The 20,464-nt window shown below is 42.9% G+C and overlaps 1 protein-coding gene across 10 annotated transcripts in view; it reads left to right on the top strand.

The window, feature by feature from the left end:
- The window catches only part of AKAP13 (A-kinase anchoring protein 13), a 207,136-nt gene that overhangs the window by 121,848 nt on the left and 64,824 nt on the right, over positions 1–20,464 (top strand). For 3 of the 10 annotated variants that reach the window (XM_027688147.1, XM_027688146.1, XM_027688145.1), the window contains exon 1: positions 17,379–17,474. The exons of the other annotated variants lie outside the window; for them this stretch is intronic. In XM_027688147.1, coding sequence (XP_027543948.1) covers positions 17,394–17,474 — 81 coding nt within the window. In that variant the 5' untranslated portion in view covers positions 17,379–17,393. Of the gene's footprint in view, positions 1–17,378; positions 17,475–20,464 lie in introns of those variants that run through there. 10 annotated transcript variants of the gene reach the window in all.

The raw sequence follows: 20,464 nt of genomic DNA, 5'->3' as shown, positions 1-20,464 counted from the left end.
GACCCCAGGAACGGAGTTCACTGGGAAATAGCCTTCCCATTCCATTTATTAATTTTATTAGTTAGTTCCTGTTGAATTTAATGCATCCTACCTTTACCACAGGAATTAGTTTCTAATTAATGTCTGTGTTTTCGGAAGTTGCAGCTTGCTAGATAAATGTGGCATTTCTAAATACCTTCACGGAGAGTGAGGCGTGGAAAAAACTTGGTCTTTCATCTCTCCACTGATCCAAGTAGTGCAGTAATGTGTGATATATCAGCAAGGTCACTTTCTTGGGGAAACTGTGCAATATTTTCAGTCATGATTTGGAAGATGGAGCTATGTTTATAACACTCAGATGACATCAGCTTGGGAGGGATTGCAGGCGGTTGGGAGAATAGGGTCAGGGTTCAGAGTGACCTTAAGAAATTGGAGAGTACATCCAGATAAGAGATAAAAGAAACCAGAGAGTGATTCATTTGTAAAGGAGAAATCAAAATGCACATTTACCAAGTCAGGTTTAAGCTGGAGAAGGATGAGTAGAAAAAAACCCTGAGGATTACTAGTGGATTACAAATGAATCAACAGTGAGAGGCTATTGCAAAAGAGACAAATCTTGTTTTATGTTGAAGGAGTGTCCTCTATAAGGTGCGGGAGGTGATTTACTCATGTGTGGCACTGTGGAACCATCATCAGAGTCATCAAATCCAGTTTGGGGTGCCTTGCTCTGAGGAGGACATGGGTGTATTGGAGAGTGTCCAGAAGGAAACAACGAGAAGAGATTAAGAAATGTGAGAAGAGATTGAAAGAACTAAATTTATTCAGTGCAACAAAAAGAAAACCGCTGTGCAATCTAGCAGTCTGCCAGCATGTAATAGTGGTTATTAAAGTCCCAGATATCCATGGCACCCTAATTTACTCATTTGCTAATTTGCCAGGATGATTTAAGCTGGATGTTGAGAAAACATCCTGTTATCATCATAAAACTGTTGCAAGACCACCTAGGGAGGCCAGGAAACCTTCCCGGGGAGTTGTTACAGATAAGATAGATGATGCTCTGTCGGGACAGAGCCTTAGGTCTGTTGTTGCCCGTTGGTTTTGGTTTGTAGGCCCCCAGGTTTGTGCTTTGCTGAACAGGGAGAAGAGGAGGGAGCAGTTTGGCTGGAGCCTGGCAGGATGTGCAAGAGAAGGGGACTGAGATGGCAGGACTGCAGGAGATAAAGGTGGGAGGAGGGGATGCACTAGACTGGGTGGAAAAGGGCTTGTGGGAGAAATGAGAGACTCACATGGCATTAAGTGTTTCGATGGACAGTAGGTGTGAAGGATCCAGAGATTTTTCCTCATCCACAACTGTAGTCTTTCATGTTTCTCTTCTCTGAGGTCAGCAGATAAATGGAGAAAATTCTGTTTAAGGGTACAGTGACATCCACTTCTAATACCAGTGCCAGCTGTTGGTCAGATCAGGCGGTAGAGAAATGTTCTGTGACTCAAAACTACTGAGCATTGTTGGTGACCCAAGACAAGGGGTCATTTTAGTTATCCAGGCTCCAATTTATTTTCTTAGGAATTAATTATTTTAACAATCTGCTCATGCTGAAGATCTGCTAAAGTTCAGATTGTCTGTGCACACTGAAGTCCATTTTCTCCATTTGCATGTGTGTATATATGTTTGTACTATGGAATGGCAGTTACAAATCCCTATTTTCCAAAGGGCCTGCAGAACAGCGTGGGAAGCTTCCCAACAGCATGGACAATTTCAGAGCAAGTGGCTGAAGTGTTGGAAACAAATCGAAGCCAGGTCTGGTGGTGGAAAGTGCAGCCTTAACAATAGGCTGTGTCCTCACCCTGCCTCTTTAAAATCATTTGTGTAGCTCTCTCTTTGTAAATGTTGTCCTGTAACTACAGTAAACATGGAAAAACTCAGCCAAAAGGGAGCCTGCCCTAAGCCTGGCATTAGTGCTAAAGGGTGACACACACCCCCCCCATCAGATCATGGCTTTGGGCTAGTCATCTGCCAGGCCCTTTCTCACACCCACAAGCATCCTGTGTCTGCCCAGCATGCTCAAAGCAGAGGCTTTGAGATCTGGGAGGAAATTGTGTCAGATGGTCAGCCCTGAGTAAACTCATCACTGTGCAGGATACGTCACCTCGGGTTTCACCGTCTGTTCTGGGCATCGCTGCACAAACTGCAGGGAGCAAGAATAAAAGTGGGGGGGAAAGAAAAGTAAAAGGAGTTAAAACCAAGCTGGGATTCTTGTTTGGCCTTTGAAATCTGTAGCAGGAAGGCATTTATACAACTACCGTGGAAGGTTTTTTTGTCCTACACTGGGCGCTGCAGTTCCGATGCCTTTTTCTCCCGAACGCTGATAATCCTCAGCCTGGGACAGTAGTTTCCAAGCTCAGTCACAGGATTCATGGATGTTAGCGAGAGAAGCAGGAACGCAGACACCGAGCCAAATCCCCGGCTCAGCGCAGAGATGCTGCTCCCAGGTCTGGCTCGGTGTGAGCCTGCGGCAGGACGGGGCACATGAAGGCGCCTGTGCCGCCCCCGCGGCTCCCGGTGGCCACAGGGCTTGTGCCAGCCCACGCTCATCTCTGGAGATGGTGAGTTAATCCTACTCCCCTATGCCTCCCCCTTCAGCCACTGCAGGCAGAGATTGCTGCCTGATACCCTGGTTTTTCATCATTTCCTAATTTTCTCTAATAAAACATCTGGCTCTGCCATCCTCCCAGTGTCAGCTGCAAAGCAAGTTTATCCTTCTGTTTTTTCACAGTCATTGTTAAAGGCATCAAGAGCTACCTGAAGTTTTATCTATCCATCTGCAAACACTGTTGCCTTCAAGGCAGAGTTGTGTGTATATTCTTGCTGTAGTTTTGAGATGGATCAGATTAGGAACAACTGTTTAATAATGACAGATCTTCTCTGATGCTCACTTTTGGCTTGTTTCAGACAATGGGGTTCACTCATACAAATTATTTAACATCAGTGTAATAAAGTAGCTTTCAGAGGCCCTTTTTAGGAACAGGACTCCATGATTTTACCAGTTTGTAAAATACAGACCTAAAGGATTTCCAGTATAGAAAATCCTAGGTTTGAAGTCCTCTTCAGGTGGTTAGATACATTCATTTTTTATGCAGTCATGAAAGTATGGATCCATAAAATAATGGATGCATAAGACTGCTCCTGTAGCAAAGGAATGCTGGCATTGAATATTGTACCTCAAGAAGGAAAATATTGTGCTGTTTTCAAATAGTCCAGTCTCTGTATCCTATGGGTTCTTTTGTTTGTGTTTGAAATCTCTTGAAGTTTTGTGGTATTACTGTTGCACAGTAGACATGGTTACTGCATGCTAAATTCCTGGTCTAAATGTAGAGGAAATTAAGATGATAACATGGGAGACCAAATGTGGAGTTTTTGATGGAGGCTGTGTTACTATGACAAATGGGTACTTTGGTGTATCACATCAGAAGGTTTTTATCCTTCTGAAAGAACCTGTCTAACTCCATGCTGATATTTTGGAAGCCAAAGTTGGCCCCCTACAATGTAGAGAAGCCAGCATTTATGTCTTTCTGTAGATTTATGTTTTTTGCAGTTCATTGGAAGTTACACCACCTTAGAGGAAAACCTCATTATACAAGAAATAGATTTGTAACTATATTCCCATACATTTATTCTGGGGTTTTATGAGGAGTCGTGGGACAGATAGGGTCAGATATCTGAGAGATGAGCAGGGAATCTTGGCTGCTGATGAAGCAGACTCTAGCAATATCCAGGCATGGCATTTCTGACTTAATCTTCCAGCAAAGGATGAAAAGAATGGTGGGAGTAAGAAGAAAAAAAGTGCTGTAAAACTTTTTCCGTGGAAACATGGAATCAAAATGGATATAGCCTCTCAGTACTTTCACAGATTTCCCTTTTTGTTACCGTTCTCTGCCTTTTCCCCTGCCACCACCCATTTCAGGTTGTCTGCCTTCCCTTATTATGCCATTTTCATGCAAAGGTGGAAACCTGAATTTTCCTCCAGCATCTCTACTGTTTCTGCTCAGAGTCACGTGCACATCCCTGTGTGGCCCAAACCTGTGTTGCTGAATGTTTGTGGGCTCAAACTGCTGTTAAAACATGAGATGAGATAAAAGCCTGGGTGATAACTAAATGTTTGCCTTTCCATGCAGCATCCTTGCTCACACTGAACCAGACTGATGGCTCTCTGTCTTGCAGGGACATCTTTGCAGTAGTACAGGGCAGATTGGTGAAGATGGAGAGGTCTTAAGGCTTGACTGTGAAACAAGAATAGATGGTTAATGTTGCAGTGGATGATTAAAATATCTTAGTAGGACTGTTTTGGTATCCAAGCATGTGATATCTAAAGTAAAAGTATGGGAGGGAGTGGGTTTGGCTGAGCTGGGGCAGCTGCATGTCAGAATTAAAACCCCAGGGACAGAGCAGTGCCTCGGTGTTGCGTTTGGCCATGGGCAGCCATAGCTGTTCTTACTGTCATGGTGCCAAATTCATCAAAGCTTTCAAGGAACTGAAATTTGTCAATTTTGGTAGAAGACTTGTATTAATCATCAGTCATGCCAAAGAAATGATGTCTCCAAATGGCAGGTCCTGTATAAACCATGGACAGGACTGACTTTTTTATTGGGACCCCAGAGCAGGTCGACATAAGGGTTGAGAGAGTTTCTTCTCACTGCCGCTTACCTCCTTCCATCACCAGTTTGGTTTTTTACTGCTGTGGTCTGTGTTTTGGACTTCTGCTTTGGAATAACCCCAGCACGGAGGCTGTTACAAGAATGTGACAGAGTTTTGCAATGGTTTGATAAAATACACTTGATCAGCTGTATAAGAATTAGCAGATGGGAGCAAATTCTAAACCAACCTTTCTCTTGCAGCTAATAACCTTCTTCTCCTTCCACTTCTCTTTCTGCTTTTCTTATGCATTAAATTTGTGCCTAAATAAGCATGTATTTGATGTAGCCAACTTTCTGATTTTCTCTTAAGCAGTGGTGAACTTAGGTGCTCCCTCCCTTCTTGCTTACTGTGTTTATCATCTCAGTGCCAGTGATGTACTCAAGTGAAAATGGAGGCAGTAACTGTGCCCAAGAGACTAATTCAAAAGACAGAGCCAATATTTTTGGGTTACCTTGTTTGCTTTCTCTTCTGTTTGTGTAGTTTGAAATGGAGGAAAATTCTTGCTAGCCTGTGCTTAACCTGAGTTATGCAGCTCTCCTTTCAGATCTGCAGAAGGTCCGATGCTTGGCTTATGGTTTCTCAGCCTGGTTAGATATTCTTTCTCCCTTAAGACTTTGCTTGATGTATACCCTGACCTCATTACAGCCACTTAATAGTAGTTTCTCCTTATTTATGCACTTAGTTATTTAGGGCCATATTCTTACCTGCAGCTTTGCCAAATACCATGTCTTGTACCAGCTGGCTGTGTTCTCCCTCCTCATGTCCTTCCAGCTGGTGAGATAAGAGGCAGGAACGTGAAGCCTCACCCTCACTCACTCATTAGTCTGAGCCCTGGTACTGAGTCTGCTTAGCATCAAGTGACTTGTTTTTCTTCTGTCTGAGTCTGTGCTTACCTCCATAAATCACAAAAAGATCATAATCCTGACTTACTTGACACTGAACTTTTGCTTGGTTTTTAACACAGCTGGACACATTAAACGCCTAAAAGTGGTTGGGAGGAATATTTCCAAAATACACATTTTCAAAGGCTGGAGGTGCAGTTCTCCGTAACGTTGGTTTCAATCTGAGATCTTGTGTTTAGGAGCGTAGAAATCTCTTCTGCCTCTCCAAAATACTATACTGCAGATCACACTGATTCTTATCAAAGGCATGGACAGGGGTGGGCTGTTAAAATCTGCTGAGATTAAAGAAGGGTTTCTTAGCATTTTGTTCCACTGTTATTTTTATCTTTAACTCACCGAGGTGAGGAAATACTTACAGACCTTTTTGCCCAGGAGGAGGTAGATAAGTTTTAGCTTCAAATGCCTGCTTGCAAGGGGTAAAATAGAGCAGTAATATACCTTTTTGAGCCTTTTAAAAGAGAAGGAGGGTTGCTTACATCATGTCCAGATATTCCTACCTTCAGATGACTCAAGAGAGGCATGGCTGTAGTTGGGGTCCCATGGTGTTACAAAGGTAAGGGGAGAGAGAAAGCCCTTTGCTCCCTGCAGCACGGGCTGAAATGGGTTTTAGGATATTTTGCAAATTTTGGTTTTAAATATGTTCTGAGGAGATGTGGAGGGAAACCTCAAAAGGCCTTTTTGTTCATAGCTGGATATTTGGGGGACAGTGTTTGATTTTGCTCATCAAAACTTTATTTCTTGCTTTCTGTCTTTGAGGAAGCTGAGGTTTACTTTGTATGTTGTAAACAATGCAAAAAGGAGCCAGAAGGCCATAGATGGATCCTCTGTCTTTTTTTATAAATCTACGTATATAGACTAAATAAATAGCTTCTTTCTGGGCTTTAAATCCTTACAGTGCACCAGACAACAAAAATTTGTGTCTTGGAGTAGCTCCTAGAATTCTTTAATGCTGAAATATCTCCTCTACTTGCAAACCTGCGGCTCTCCCTTCTTTAGATAAGCAACTTCTGTTTAAACTGGCTTTTTTTATTACTGTCCTTTTGGGCAAGGGTTGGCACAACTGACGGAGACTCTAGGAGTGCATGGCAGAGAAATAAGAAGTTTGAAGGTAAGATTAAACAAGTCCTCTCTGTTAAAAAGAGCAAGGGGGGAAAAAAGAATCTGTGCTTAGGGTATTGACTTTCTCTGGCTCATGACAGTTTGAATGTTCACTGAAAAAAATTGGAGCACTTTAAAAGCTTTATAAATTGTTTTCTTCTCTTTCAAGAAAATGGAATTCAGATAGGAACATCTTGTTTCAAGTAGCAGATGAATTAAATGTTGAAAATAGGATATTTTGGTTGAATTTGTTGGGGTTTTTTTGTTAGGTAAGCATTAGACTCCCAAGAAGAGTACATTCTGTTTTTATGCATGTCTTATTGAGAGCAATGTGTGTTCTCTGTCTGGTAAGTTGTGCTGTCTGAAGCATCAAATAGCTTTTGGCAGGTTGGCTCTTGAAATATATTGTGTGTTATCTTTTATGGAGGATGTCAGCAGATGTCTGGATCCCAGCAATGAAATAGCGGGAGGGAGGCAAGACAAACCTGGGGTGTATTGTGGAGTGCTGTTGGAAGTGGAAATGGGAGACTGAGAGATGGGTAGTGAAGTGTGTTTTAGTCCCCTGTGCGGGGCAGAAAGCAGCTACAGCAGGGGATATTTTAAACCAGTATTCAGGTAAGCAGGTTAACATAGGTGCCCATTTGGGAGCTGTATTTCTTTTATTTTTTGTCTGAGGCTTGTGAGCAAGATCAGACTTTGGGGACAGGCAGCCTTTTGCCCCCCCAAACTCCCAATATGGGGGAGGAACAAGGTGCCGACTGCAGCCGCTAAAGAGAGACCAAAGGCAGGAGAGGAGCCCAACTTATGTTTTCTTCCAGTCTTACCGATGGACCTAGCCAGAAAAGAAAGGCATAAAATAACAACAGCTGTTGAAAAAAGTCCAAATCGTGTGCCTGTATCAACAGATGTTTCCATAAGCCATTGATTTTTAGGTTGTCCCAGCTTAAATACAGTAGGGGGGTGAAAAGAGTCAAAAGGGTAAAATCTATCTAGAAGATGTTTCTCTGCGTTGGAGAACTTTATAAGCTGTCAGAGAAGCTGTAAACAAAGTTGCACCAAAATGTATAGTGGCTTTTAGTTTAAATTGTGCCTTTTTGCTTGTTACTGGCTGCTTGGGTTAACAAAGAAAATATTTTGCTTTCAATAGCTTTCAGAACTTTTGTTGGGTATTTTTTCTTATGCTTCTGCATTAAATAAGCCCATTTAACAAAACCTGATCCTCTTATAAACATGGAATAATGACAGTATCCCACATATGGGTTTCATTAATTTTTGCATGTTTTGAAGTTGCCTTTTTTTTTTCTCCAAAAGGCAAACTTCAGAAACAGAAGAGATTAGTGCTACATAATGGCCAAAACAGACTAGCTGAGGAATAATAACAATAACTAGAAATAGTTAAATTATTTAACTGTTGAATATCAAAAAGGACTTTTTTTTCTATACGGAAGGATGCTGCATCATCTGCACCCCTCCCAGTTGCTGTTACTGGTTTGCTTTGATTGAACTGGCGTCAGTTCTGCTGATTATCTGCAAGCTTTTGTGCTCCTGAGTCTTGTAAATGGTTTGGATTTTAGCCTGGAGAGAAAGCTTCAGAACATTTCCCACTTTCTTCATAAGAGAACAAAACCAACACTTTCCTTTTTCAGATGCTCCATTTTCCTTATCTGCAGCACAGAAATTTGCAGCTCCCAGGACAGTCCGAATCAGAAGGATGACTCAGGGAAACTGCAAGATATAATAAATGCTGCTTTTTTATATTTTATCATCATTCATTGGCTTAAATTTATTTATCTATTTAATAAACCTATTAAATATATGGAAATGCAGCAGCTGTGGCAGGTGGGGAATGAGAGAGGGGAGCACAAAAAAACAGCAGCTGAGGTTTCCCTCTATTGGCTTGACATTCACCATGTTTACAGGGACATCTCTACCTTTAACTGAGTAAAGAAGCAGAAGAGCAGGGCTTGGATCCATTATTCCAGTTAGGAATTATCCTTGCAACAACAGATGTTACTGTAGAGGGATCTTTGGAAAGCTGGTAGAGGAGACATAGCATATGTTAGTTTATAACCTTAGAGTAAATATTTTATTATTTTTCTGGAGCAGTGTCAACAGTTGAGAAAATTCCTCACTAATGGTGATGCTTCTACATATCTGGCTGTTAATTACATGTTTTATGTCCTGAAATTCCTTTAAAAATATTTTCTAAAATTGGGCTAAAGAGGAGAACATATTTAGCATGGATTGATATAGTAATCATTAATGATGGCTTTGTAGACCCAATGAATCCTTACCCTTGTGTATACAACTTTGGTCTAAAGGGATAAAAGTGGGGTAAAAATGGATAAAACCAGGTTTCTTTCATAGGGTCAACATTCTCTCCCGGGCTCTTGAGCTGTAAAGACATGTTTGTTTAATATTCCTTACAGAGGACTACCAGGAAAATGGATAAAACAGTGAGCAAAGGAATATTCATGTGGTCCTAAAGCAGACCTCCCTGGCGGGAGCTGGAGTCCAAATGCCTCCTCTCAAAGTTTGCATTGGATTTTATTTCAAGTTTTCCAAATGCATGTAGAGAGGGCATGAAAATATTAGTTGGATGCGAGCGTAGGTAGGAGGGTGAGCTGAGTGTCTGTTATTGCTGGGAGAGGGGGCTTGGCTGCACTCAGAGCATCTCAGTTACCAGTCAGGGCTCAGATCCTCCTCCCCACAAAGCAAACAGAAAAATTGGAAGGGCAGAACAAATGCCACAGTGTCTTCAATCCACTGCCTTCATTAGCAGCTGAGCAAAAAGCCAACCTGGGAATATGATGGGTGCCTTTGTGCAGTGCTCTGCTTTCCCACCACTTCCCCTCCCAGATTTTCAATTGCAAGATGAAAGAAGAGATAACTTTTTCCCTTTTGATGGAGTGCCTGGCCAGGACAATACACTGGTTCGTGTGGGCTTAAAAGGGCTGAGTCCTAGGGACTTCAATTAAAAAGGGAAAGAAAAAAAAAATAATAAGGGAAGCTGAATCATTTTCTGGCATGATTTATTCATTTGAATGACCCGTCTCTGTTTTTCAGTTAGATTACAGTGCCTTACACTGTAGGCATGAAAGAATGGCAAAAGCTGAATAATTTCCTCAGTTCAAAATGTGTCATTTTTATATTGTCCATTAATTTCACTCACAGATACCATACGTCATTTTTGTTGGGCTTTATCCGCCAATTCATCTACACAATCTGCTATCCTGTCTCTTTTTTTTGGCTAACTACATAATTCTTCAGATAGAAGCATCCACCAGACGTTTCATGGCACTGATCTCATGTTATGGTGGGGCATCCTGGGGTGATGTCTGCCTGCTCCTGTGCCCTGCCTGCAGCAATGGGGGTCATGCTGTCATTTCATAGCACAGTGATGTTTTCCGCGCTCTGGAAATGTGTGGTGGTTTGCTTTCCTGCACGAAACCTCATACTAATTTTTAACCTCATGTCTTGAGCTGTAGAGCTTTACTCTTCCTCAGATTTGTGTAAATCAGTACTTTCTTATATCCTATATCTATCCCAGGCATGTCAGAATGAGGATTTTTATTATGAGTGAGATAAAAATGAAAAACTCCTTTGATTTTTGCATTTGTGAACTTTGTAAGTAAAGAAATATACCCTTTTTCTTTCAGATGTAATGATCTCTTCCTTAACTCCTCTGTGGAAGGAGTTACTAGATATTGCTTGATTGGGTATCATGTGGATTGAGCAGGCCTTCAAGTATTTGGTGGATGGCCTGTGCAAACCAATTTCAAGTGACTTATATAAAGCTTATGATGGTTTGAAAACTCCTATATATACAGTTTTCACTGTTTTAAATACTTTCATTTATATCATTATCTTTCCAGATCTCAGAAATTGTAATCTTGCCTTTAGAGTGGAATCACCATAATTAACAAAGATTATCACAGAATCACAATATTCTGAGTTGGAAGGGACCCGTGTAAGTGTTATTGAGTCCAACACTTAAGTGAATGGCCCATATGGGGATCAAACCCACAACCTTGTATTATTAACACTGTGCTCTAACTGAGCTAATTGAGATGGGTGGCTCACTGTGTGCATGTAAAATTTACATGTTCATTACCAGCAACTGAAGAATGTGAAGGGAAACCTTAACAAAGCTATCATGATCAACTCTAGTGTTGAATGAGATCAAAGAAGTAAATACTGTTTCTTCAGCAGCAGCTTCAACTTGGGCTGAGACAGCTGTGAAACCCAAAGCATTATCTCCCATCCAGATGCCTTGGTTGCAAATTGTATTATTCTTTATGAAAGACACCATTTTTTTTGTGTTTGACCCAATCTGTTGGTCAGTAGGCCCTGTGTCCTGGTGGGAAGGAAGTGGCTGAGCATGGGAGCAGGCGACATCCTGGAGGACATGGGATGTACAGCACAGGTTACTTCTGGGAGACTGGTTTCCTTCTGTAGTTCATTGCTCAGGTGCTCCTTTACAGCCTGTTTTGGGGACTGTTCCTGCTTTATCCACTTGTGTTTTCCCTTCCCTATCTTCAGGATGTTGGAATTCACAGAGCAATGCAAAATGTCCAGTGTTTGACAGCAGAAGTATTTCTCTCAACTCCCATAACACAATAAATAAATATCTGTGGCGTGGTCCAAGATCCCACAGCACTTCAGCCAACCAGACATCCCGATTTGCGGTTATTTTTGGTAAAGGAAGAACTAGATCTTGCAAAGTGATGTAAAGTCAGCTGAGGGGTTGCTAATCTCTTGCGTGGGATGTGTTTCTCCTGCAGCCATTTGGGAGCAGTAAGATGGGCAGTTGACTTCCTCTGGAATGCTCTGTGGCAGACCAAAGCTTCAGCATTTTTCTGAAGGTTATTTGGACAATGGAAATTCCTGAAAAATGTACACTGAGTCTCCGAGAAATATTAGAAAAGGGAAGGTCAGGAAGTGGCTGAAGGTCTCTCAAGGTGTTTTTGTATTTTCTCAAAACACATGCTCCATGTATCCATGTGTCTGACAGCTTTCCAAGCGCTCCTCATTCCCTCATGGCTCTTTAGCTGTTTGTTAGATGGTTCTGTCTTTGAGCTCAAACACAGGCTGCAGCTGGATGGTGGATTGTTTGGATGTTAAATTCAACTTGGTTGTGTCATCCCAAAGCATGGTGTTGCTCTGGGAGGAAATGTCTCTCTCCAGACTTCTGTGTGAAGATATGATTTAAACAGGGGAGTTTTGGCAGAGTTGGGGCTGCCCAGGCTGGAGAAAAAAACTTTTTTGCTACTGTGAATGATTTGCCCCTGGTTTTAGGACCAGGATTGTGAAGGTTTGTTGCTGCATCACTGACCTTCCCCCTTAACAGCAGCACAGCGTTTGCCATGGATGGGATTCCTGTGATGGCTGGTCATGGGGGACTGCCCATGTCCCTCTCTGTGATTCCTCTTCTTTCCATGCCCTACCTCGCAGAAGAATTCAAAATCGCAACCAGCGTTTTGGGGCCACCCCTTGAAGAGGGTGGGACACTGGTGGGTCCTGCCATGGCCAGAGGGATGCAGCTCTGGACCAAATGTAGACTGACAGGCAGGGTAGGAGCAGGTCAGTCACTAAGCTCCTCTCAGTCTTGGAATGCTCCTGGAAAGATGAGAAGTGCATTGTCATCAGCCAGGGCTCTCTACCAAGGTCTGTAGTGTGAGTGCTCACTATGGTCAGCTCACTACGGTCAGCAGCTGCCTGGTCTGCTTCAAAATCCACATTTGAGCATCCACCTTGGTCTTCTCCTGTGTGGGTGCTGACTTGCCTCCCGGCAGACACGATGGATGTGCACTCCCTTCCAGATTGGACGTGCTTCTCTTAAAGGCTTTGCAGCATTAGAGTGCAGATTTCCTTTGCCTTATTTAGTTTTAGGAAAAAAGCAATTTGTTTTGTCTATCTGTGCAAGTGCCAGAAACATAACATTTTAAAAACTCTTTCCAAAAAGCTGATTTCTTTTAAGAAAAGAGCAGTTGAAATTGTAATTCTTCTCTCTTACTGTCTGATGAATTTATTATCTCCTGGTTTTAGTGCCCAAAATTGGGGTTTGACTTGCTTAAAATGGGCAGAATTTTTTCCTTTCATCTACTGCTCCATTAGTTCCTATCAGAGCCACAATGAAAAAAGTTAATATGCCTGAGTATTTCTGCAGATTGCATCATTTTCAGCGTTTCATAACGATATGGCAAAAGTAATTTGAAACAGATAACAATAGTTCAGTCTGTTTCAGGATAACCATGATTTCCTTGTCATTAAGAGGTCTGTTAGCGGCTGGAGGAGGAGTTTTGTCTGGATGAGTTACAGATCATATGGTGTGATCAAGTGCCCTTTTTTTTTTTCTTCCCCCTCTTTTCCTTCCCTTGAAATCCACAGCGCTGGACTTTGGTTTGGATATGAAACAATTGGATAGTTTCAAACTCCTGTCTGCACAGAGCAGCTCAACACTTCCAGATGTTTTCAATAAGGAGCCCAGAACTGTCGCATCAGCAGCCGGTGGCCGGGGCTGCTGCTCACGTCTCCGCTCCATTTTGAGCAACTCGCCAAAAAAAGAGAATTATTTACTTGCTAGAGCAGGCTTTCTTTAATTTAATCTTTATCTTCTGATTGTCTGGCTCATTGTGTTTCAGAGCATAAATACTATATACTGTCTCAACACTTGTATGGCGTTCAAGGACTGCCTTAAATAGCTGGACAAAAGAGACTGGAAACCTTTGTTCTGCTCCGTCCGGGCTCAATCTGTATTCTGCATCTGCTCTCTGTGCTGTGTGGATGTCAGGCTATGTGCAAGGCAAGATTTCTAGCCTGAAACAATGCAGCAAAAGCCCCACCTAATGTGGGAAGAGAGTGGTGGTCTCCCAAGGGAGAGTGTGTCTGGCACATTATCTTCTGTTTGTTTATATTATGTTTTTCTCCTCCCTTCAACAGTAAAGTCTGGAATTGAAGATGAGATGGGCTTTGGGTGTCTGTAGTCGTCACTGGCCTCCTGATCTTGGCTATGAGTCAGGAACATAACCACAGAAAAAACTCTTGGAACAAATTAGGGATTTGGAAGCTTAAATTTAAGAAGAAAAAGAGAAGGGAGAGAGGGGGTTTTGTTGGTTTATTTGTTTGTTTGTGTTGATTCTTCTGTGGCTGAAGATGTAGGAGTCAAGGTGTAGGGTTGTCAAGTGGACAACCTTTACTAGATCAAGACACATGATTATGGAGGAAGGCAGGTCATCATCTTGATTCACAGGTAGGGTATGGACATGCACCAAGTCCTGGGGTACATCCTGTGCCCAGTCACCCAACTTTGCACTGGTCTGACAGCTTCTCTGGCCACCTCTTGCCACCTGTCTGCACCTTCCACCTGAGCTTTCAGTTCCCTGCTGCTCCATGAAAGCACACATTGGGTTACTTGTGGCTTTTGGCCATCCCAAAATTGGCCCCCTCTTTTAAACTTCCTACTATGAAAGTTGCACATCTCCCAGCATTTCTCCCATCTCCTTTGGCTGGAGGTGTTTCTCATTTCTCCTTACCCGCCAGAAAGGTGAGATAACGGGAGCCACAAAAGGCCGGGTGTTGGTGTAGCCACAAGTTGGACCTGTCTTGCATCTCCGTGGAAGATGCGCTGTTGCAGTTCGTAGGGATGCTCACCTGGCAGCTTCCTCTGCAAGGTGGGCATTGCCTGAGCCCGGCAGCTGAACATCTCTTTCTGGTTGCCAGAGGACCTCTGTGGATCAAAGGTGAAACCCTTTGAATGGAACATCTGGGCAGAGTTGTGCAGTTGTTGTTTGGATAAATCTTGGCTGTATATGCCAGCAGCCATAATTAAATTGATTTGGAAACAAAAATATCTGCAGCGAAACCTTAGAGCATCATTAAGGCACAGTGACTGTTGCAAATTCTTACACCTGAACTAAATTCACACACTTTGTTTATAGGTTCCTGTCTTGTAAATTTAGATTTGAGGAAATCCCTGCCTTTTATGGTAGTGTTTGAAGGGCTGGAATGCTGTCACAGCCATTTCTGATTCCTCATCTCGACAGGCACATGATTGCTGGGATTCATTACTTGTGGAGAAAACTGGTGCCTCCAGAAAGTCCCCAAAGTACGACCACATTTCGTGTGTGTCCTAATACTGAAAGCAGAAGCTCTGCTTGTTGTTGAAGAAAACAGAGTCATTGGCTGAGATCTCGAGCCAGGGATTGTAGCTGTAAGAGAGCCTCATAGAGGAGATCCTCCTCAGTTCAGCGGGTGGTGTGGTGGAGATGAAGCTTTGGGTTGTGAGGGAGAGACTGGAGCCTGGTGAAAGTGGGGGGAGATACCTCGCGTTGAGTAGGTAAGAGTTTACCTGTGTCCCTAACCTAGGGGAGCTCATCCCCTGTGAGTGCCCAGCCCGTCCAGTGCATGAGGACACGACCATGGAGCGATGCCCACGGTGGACCTCGGCTTGGGGGTTGGCCACTGTGTCACCAAGTCTTAGGAAAAGATGCCCTTCTTCGCTTGCTTACTGAGTCTGCTAAGGCTGGAGGGTAACTCTGCTTTTCTGTAATCTGACTGTAGGGTCAGGGGTGTCTTATCCAGGAGCCCAAAATAGTACATTGTAGTTCTGTAAACTCCTGGGTTTTGGTGTTCTACCAAACAGGCATGGAGGGGAGTCAGTTCCTGTGTTACTCACTGGCAGGCTGTGGTGCAATGTTTTTGGGCAGTCAGAAGACTGCGTAGCACTGGGAAGAGAGGAGCTGGAGTGCCTGTCTTCCTTTGGAAGACTCATCTTGCACTCAAATGCTGAAAAATATGCTTTTTATCTGTTTCAGTAGGCTTCATGGTGTGAGTCACCTTTGCCAGAGTTTGAGCTGGTGGTTACAAAGCTCTTTATACAGCCAGGACCACCCTATGGGACTGGATGAAAACACTTACAACCCCCTAACTAAGCTCCAGGAGTGGGGCAAATCCCAGCAGCAGGAGGTGGGCCAGTTTGCCCAGCGCTGCCAAGGACAGCTTTTGGAGATCGGCAATTAAACGTTGGGTTGATAAGTACTGTTTCCAATTCTGTGTTTCCCGCTTTGCAGTGTGCGATTAAAAATTCCTGCATTTTCAGCTTTTCTGTTTAGCAAAGCAGCAAGTTCTGGTTGCTACAAACTCCCAGTCACAGAAGACCCCACTTCCCCTTTTCTTCTCTCTTTTTTTTTTTTTTCCTTTTTTTTTTCATTTTGAACCGCCCCCATTCCCTCTTGAATCGGTGAATGAGAGAATGTCTAAAGCCAGGGAAGTATGGAAAGATTTCATCCCTGGAGAGGTCAGGGTGGGGTGGAAAGCAGAGGGGGCTGCAAGGGGGGCAGTTTGAAAACAGGAAACCATGTGGCAGTGAGCGTGCAGGGCCCAGCTGATGTGAATGAGCTATTGAGAGCAGAGAGTTGCTCGAGCTGGCCCAACATGAGAAACATGAAAAACTTTAGGGTGTTTTTCTGGTGTTCTCTTTTTTTTTTTTTTTAGGGAAAAAAAGCTCTGCCTTTCAGGCTAGGAAAAAAGAGAGAAAATTGTATTTTCTGGACTACAAGTTGTTGAAATCTTTTGCTCTGTGTTGCAAACAAAACAAGAAAAAAGTAAATGGCTGATTTCCCTTTTTTTTTTATTTTTTTTTTTCCATGTGCACTGATTAAATCATAAGTTTCCATTCCTGGTTTGGGAAAGCATTAACCCTGAAACTGTCTTTGATTCACCTGGCCTGAGGGAGTAGGAAGAGTCTTTTTACCTCTCCAAAAACATGTCCCTTTGCTCTCAGTCTCTTTTTAGACCGAGCAAACACACTGAGTGCCTGCAGCCGGAGGTGGAAGAGGCTGGCAAAGAAAAAGCTACTGCTTTTTCTTCCCCCCCCTCCCTCCTCTTTTTTTTTTTCCTCTCTGAATCATGCTCCCACAACTGCACAGTAAATTTGAAAGCTGGGAGAACACTGGTGCAGGACTAAAAAGGCAAGTAGTGACGTCCCAGCCCAAATCAGGAGGGGAGTGGCTTTATTTCATTATTTTCTTTCCTTTTGCCCTGTGCTGTCATCAGAAATTTAAACTTAATGCAAAACCGAGCCCTCCAGCCTTGTGAACAGTGGACTGACTAGAAAGGAGAAAAGTACCTTTTTTCATTGTTTCTTTCAGTGAATGAGGGCGTGAAAGACAAAACATGTTGGTGACAGTATTTACGTTGGATACTGTGATTGGCTTTTTTTTGTTTTTCTTTTTTTCCTGAATTAGACCCGTCGTGGCTGAGCCTACCTTCTGCCTTTCCTCTCGGAGCGTCAGGGTTCCTGCTGCACACATCTGGCTTTTGTTCTCTTTTCAGGCAGATTTTAATTCTGGTGCTTTTTGGATATCAAAGTTGTCTGGAAAACATTTTTTTTATTATTATTACTATAACAGGAAGGCTGATACCATTCTTAGCAGTTGCAAAAAAAATAATCCTATATGTATAAAGCTGCCTTCAAATATCTTTTGTTTGCTATAAGTTCCTGCGTTGCCTGTATAAGCAAGTCTGTTCCGAGAAGACTTTATCAGCCGGTCGCAGCTCTGGGATTTTCTCTTTCCTGTTGAGAAGCTCGGACGGGCTGGTGAGCTGAGACACAGGGACTCCTCCGAGCACGGATGTGAGAGGTCTGGAGCACGCCTGGCCGTGGTCAGCCCGGGGTTCATGGTGGGCTCTGCTCCTCCACTCCCGGCTTTTTGGACAAAATGTACGAACGCCACAAGAGGCGATACAGCCTGTGCGACATCTCCAAGGTGGACAGGACTGTAGATGTTGTGTTGTTAAAGGTATGGTGTTTCTGTGCATTTCTTTATGGGTTCCTTTCCCTGTCTCCAACGGATTGATCTGTTCCTCACTGTGCTCGTGTCCCCAGCTGGGTGGTGCAGAGAGGAGGGGCAGGTGGTAGAGCTTTTACCCTTCAGCACGGAGATGGTTTTGAACGTTATCAAACCATTTCAGGCAAAATATTATCTCTAGAGCTAGATAATCTCTTGTGGCATGCGCTCTTTGGGATCACTCCCTGACCATCTTCCCTGTCCTCTGCCATTAAGCAGTCCCCTCCTTATTTAAAACCCTCTCAGGTGGGTTTTCTGCATAAGGTGCAATAGGTTTTCATTTCCGGTGGTCGCTTTTGGGGTTGAAATGCACATGTCTCCTGAAAGATGTATTCTGTCAAAAAAAAGGCATGGTGGATCCTCCTTTGCCTCTGTTTCTCATTTGTGTTTGAAGGGTGTTGTTGTCAGTCTTGTTGTTTGGGTGTGAGTTTTGTCTGAGGATGGGTTGGAGCAAGAGTCAGGAGTGGTTCTTGGCTAATTGTCCCAGTGTGTTCCTCCTCTAATCTAAAATTAGCAAGTGCTCCACCAAATGGCACAATGGCAGTCTGGGAATGTCCTGTCTCTGTAACAGCTTTTTGGAGCTTCAGCAGTTTCCTGGCAGAGTGAATGGAAATAGGAGAGCAGCCAGAGGGACTGCAAAACACAGCCCAACTCAGAGATCTTAACTCCTGGAAGAGCATTTCCTTTCCCTCTCCCTTTTTCTCCTTTCTCTTCTTAACTGAAGCAGTGGCATTGTGCATGATCGTATGGCTTCCTCTTTTATGATTTTTGCTTCGTGCTCTTGTTTCAAAGTCAAGATGAGAACATGTAACAAATTTATTTTCAACTGATTCTTGTCCTACTTTATCTGCACTAAAATAGACTTAGCTTTTGTTAACTTGCTCGGTTTAGGGATGAAAGTATTGTATCCTTTGGTTTTTTGTGGCACAAATAACTGTAAGTTGTTTTTTTTTCTACCAACTCAATTTTTTTGAGTATTTTTGAACTCTCATATTAATTATGCTGGTTGAGGATTGAATCCCATGGTATTCAGCCTCTAGACACCCTATGAGTCATTAAAAACGTTGACGTATTGTGCACACTCCACTTCTATGAAATGACTTTAATAATTCTTGGGAGAAGACCTGGTGTCCCTGACAATCCGGGTTGCCAATAAAAAAACACAGTCTTTCTCTTTATAAAGAGTATCTGAATGCCTGGGTTGAAATGTAACTCACTAGACTTATCTGACTTCAGTATTTCTGATGTCACCAGTTCCTTAAATTAGTTTTTGTTCAGCAAAGCTCAGATTTTATAACAAAATGTGTCTCTTGTTAGTTCCAACTAGTATTTTCCTAACTGAGTTTCAAAACTGTGGGTTATACTGTCTGTCCCTGCAAATGACTCAGTGTCCATATATGTGTGTGAGTGTGCACACATTGCTGCTCCCAACACGGGCTGTACAGGCTGCAGATGTTTAAAATAGGAGAGTGCTGGTGACAGCTATAGCTATGATCAACTTTAGCTTGATTTTCAGTTGTTCTTCATGTTTTATCTGGTTTCTGTAACATAACTGGTAGATGAAATTAAATTTTGATGATCTAGGGATCCCAGCCAGCACCAGAGTGCGTCAGTGGTAGATCATCTCTTGACGTTAATGGGAGTTGGATCAGGCCCTTAATGAGGGAGCTGGGGGCGGGGATTTTCTTGGGTTTGGTTTTAATTAAAATACTGAAATAAAACTGTACGTTATCTAGGTAATTGTATTTTGAGGAGTTAAGAGGACAAGGTTTAAGTGTCAAGTATTGAAAAGCAAATAAATACCCTTAAAAGCAAACCCAAATCGGATCCATCAAGAGTGTTTGATCTGAGTGAAATTTTAGCAAGATACCTGCAAAGCACCAAACAGCTTTCAGTTTGGCCTGCAGATTGACTTGGACAAGATGTAGTTTCTTTGAGTGGTAGATGAATACGTTCTTTGCTCCATTTCAAGACAGCAAACTCAGTAATCATAGAATCATAGAACTGTTTAGGTTGAAAAGACCCGTAAGATCATCAAGTCCAACCATTAAGCAGCACTGCCAAGCCCACCACTAAACCATGTCCCTAAGTGCCACGTCTACACATCTTTTAAATACCTCTAGGAATGGTGACTCAATCATGACATAGAAAATAAAATCAGCTGGTGGAGAAGGACAACTGGAACAAGTGGTGAACAAAGATCTTGTGTCATTTTGGGTATTAAATGCTTATAGATGGGATTATGTTTGCATTGACTGCAACCATTCTTAGATACAGTCACAAAAGAGTTTTGATTCCTGCTGATTATTTTGCAATGCACGTGTCTTCTGAAGGGTCACTGTGTTGAGGCTCAAATTTTCCATGTTTAGATTGTGCCTGAAACAGTGGCTTATGGAGTTATGAAAAAAATCAACCTCAGCAATTTTGAGGGTTGATGCACACAGTTATTTTTGGCTTTAACATAGCTTCTTCCTCCTCCCCACATAGAAAAAAGCAAGAGGCAGCAGGTTACTCTGTGTCCCAGCCTCTATGTCAGAGGTAGGACTTCATCCCAGGAAGAAATTCCTTACTGTAGTGGAGGTGAGGCACTGACACAGGTTGCCCAGAGAAGCTGTGGGATGTCCCATCCCTTGAAGTGTTCCAGGCCAGGTTGGATGGGGATTTGAGCAACCTGGTCTCTTGCAAAGTGTTCCTGCCCATGACAGGAGCTTTGGAACTGGGTAATCTCTAAGGTCCCCTCCAACTCAAACCATTCTATGATTCCATGTTCTTCACTGGTTGCTGCAGCAATGCAACCATGATGAACTTGGTCCCTGAACAGAGTGGTTTGCCACTGTGCAGGGAAGCCTGGATGAGGCAGAAATGACATAAAAAATTGCCATCATTGCTCCTGCCAGGATTGCTTTGTAGCAGATGAGGGAGAAGATGTGGGGTATGCGGGA

The sequence above is a fragment of the Neopelma chrysocephalum genome, unplaced genomic scaffold (genome assembly GCF_003984885.1).
Source record: "Neopelma chrysocephalum unplaced genomic scaffold, ASM398488v2 Primary Assembly neopelma1_75, whole genome shotgun sequence".
Taxonomy (NCBI): domain Eukaryota; kingdom Metazoa; phylum Chordata; class Aves; order Passeriformes; family Pipridae; genus Neopelma; species Neopelma chrysocephalum.
The sequence above is the reverse complement of the archived record's forward strand: the minus strand, read 5'-3'. Positions and strand labels throughout refer to the sequence as shown.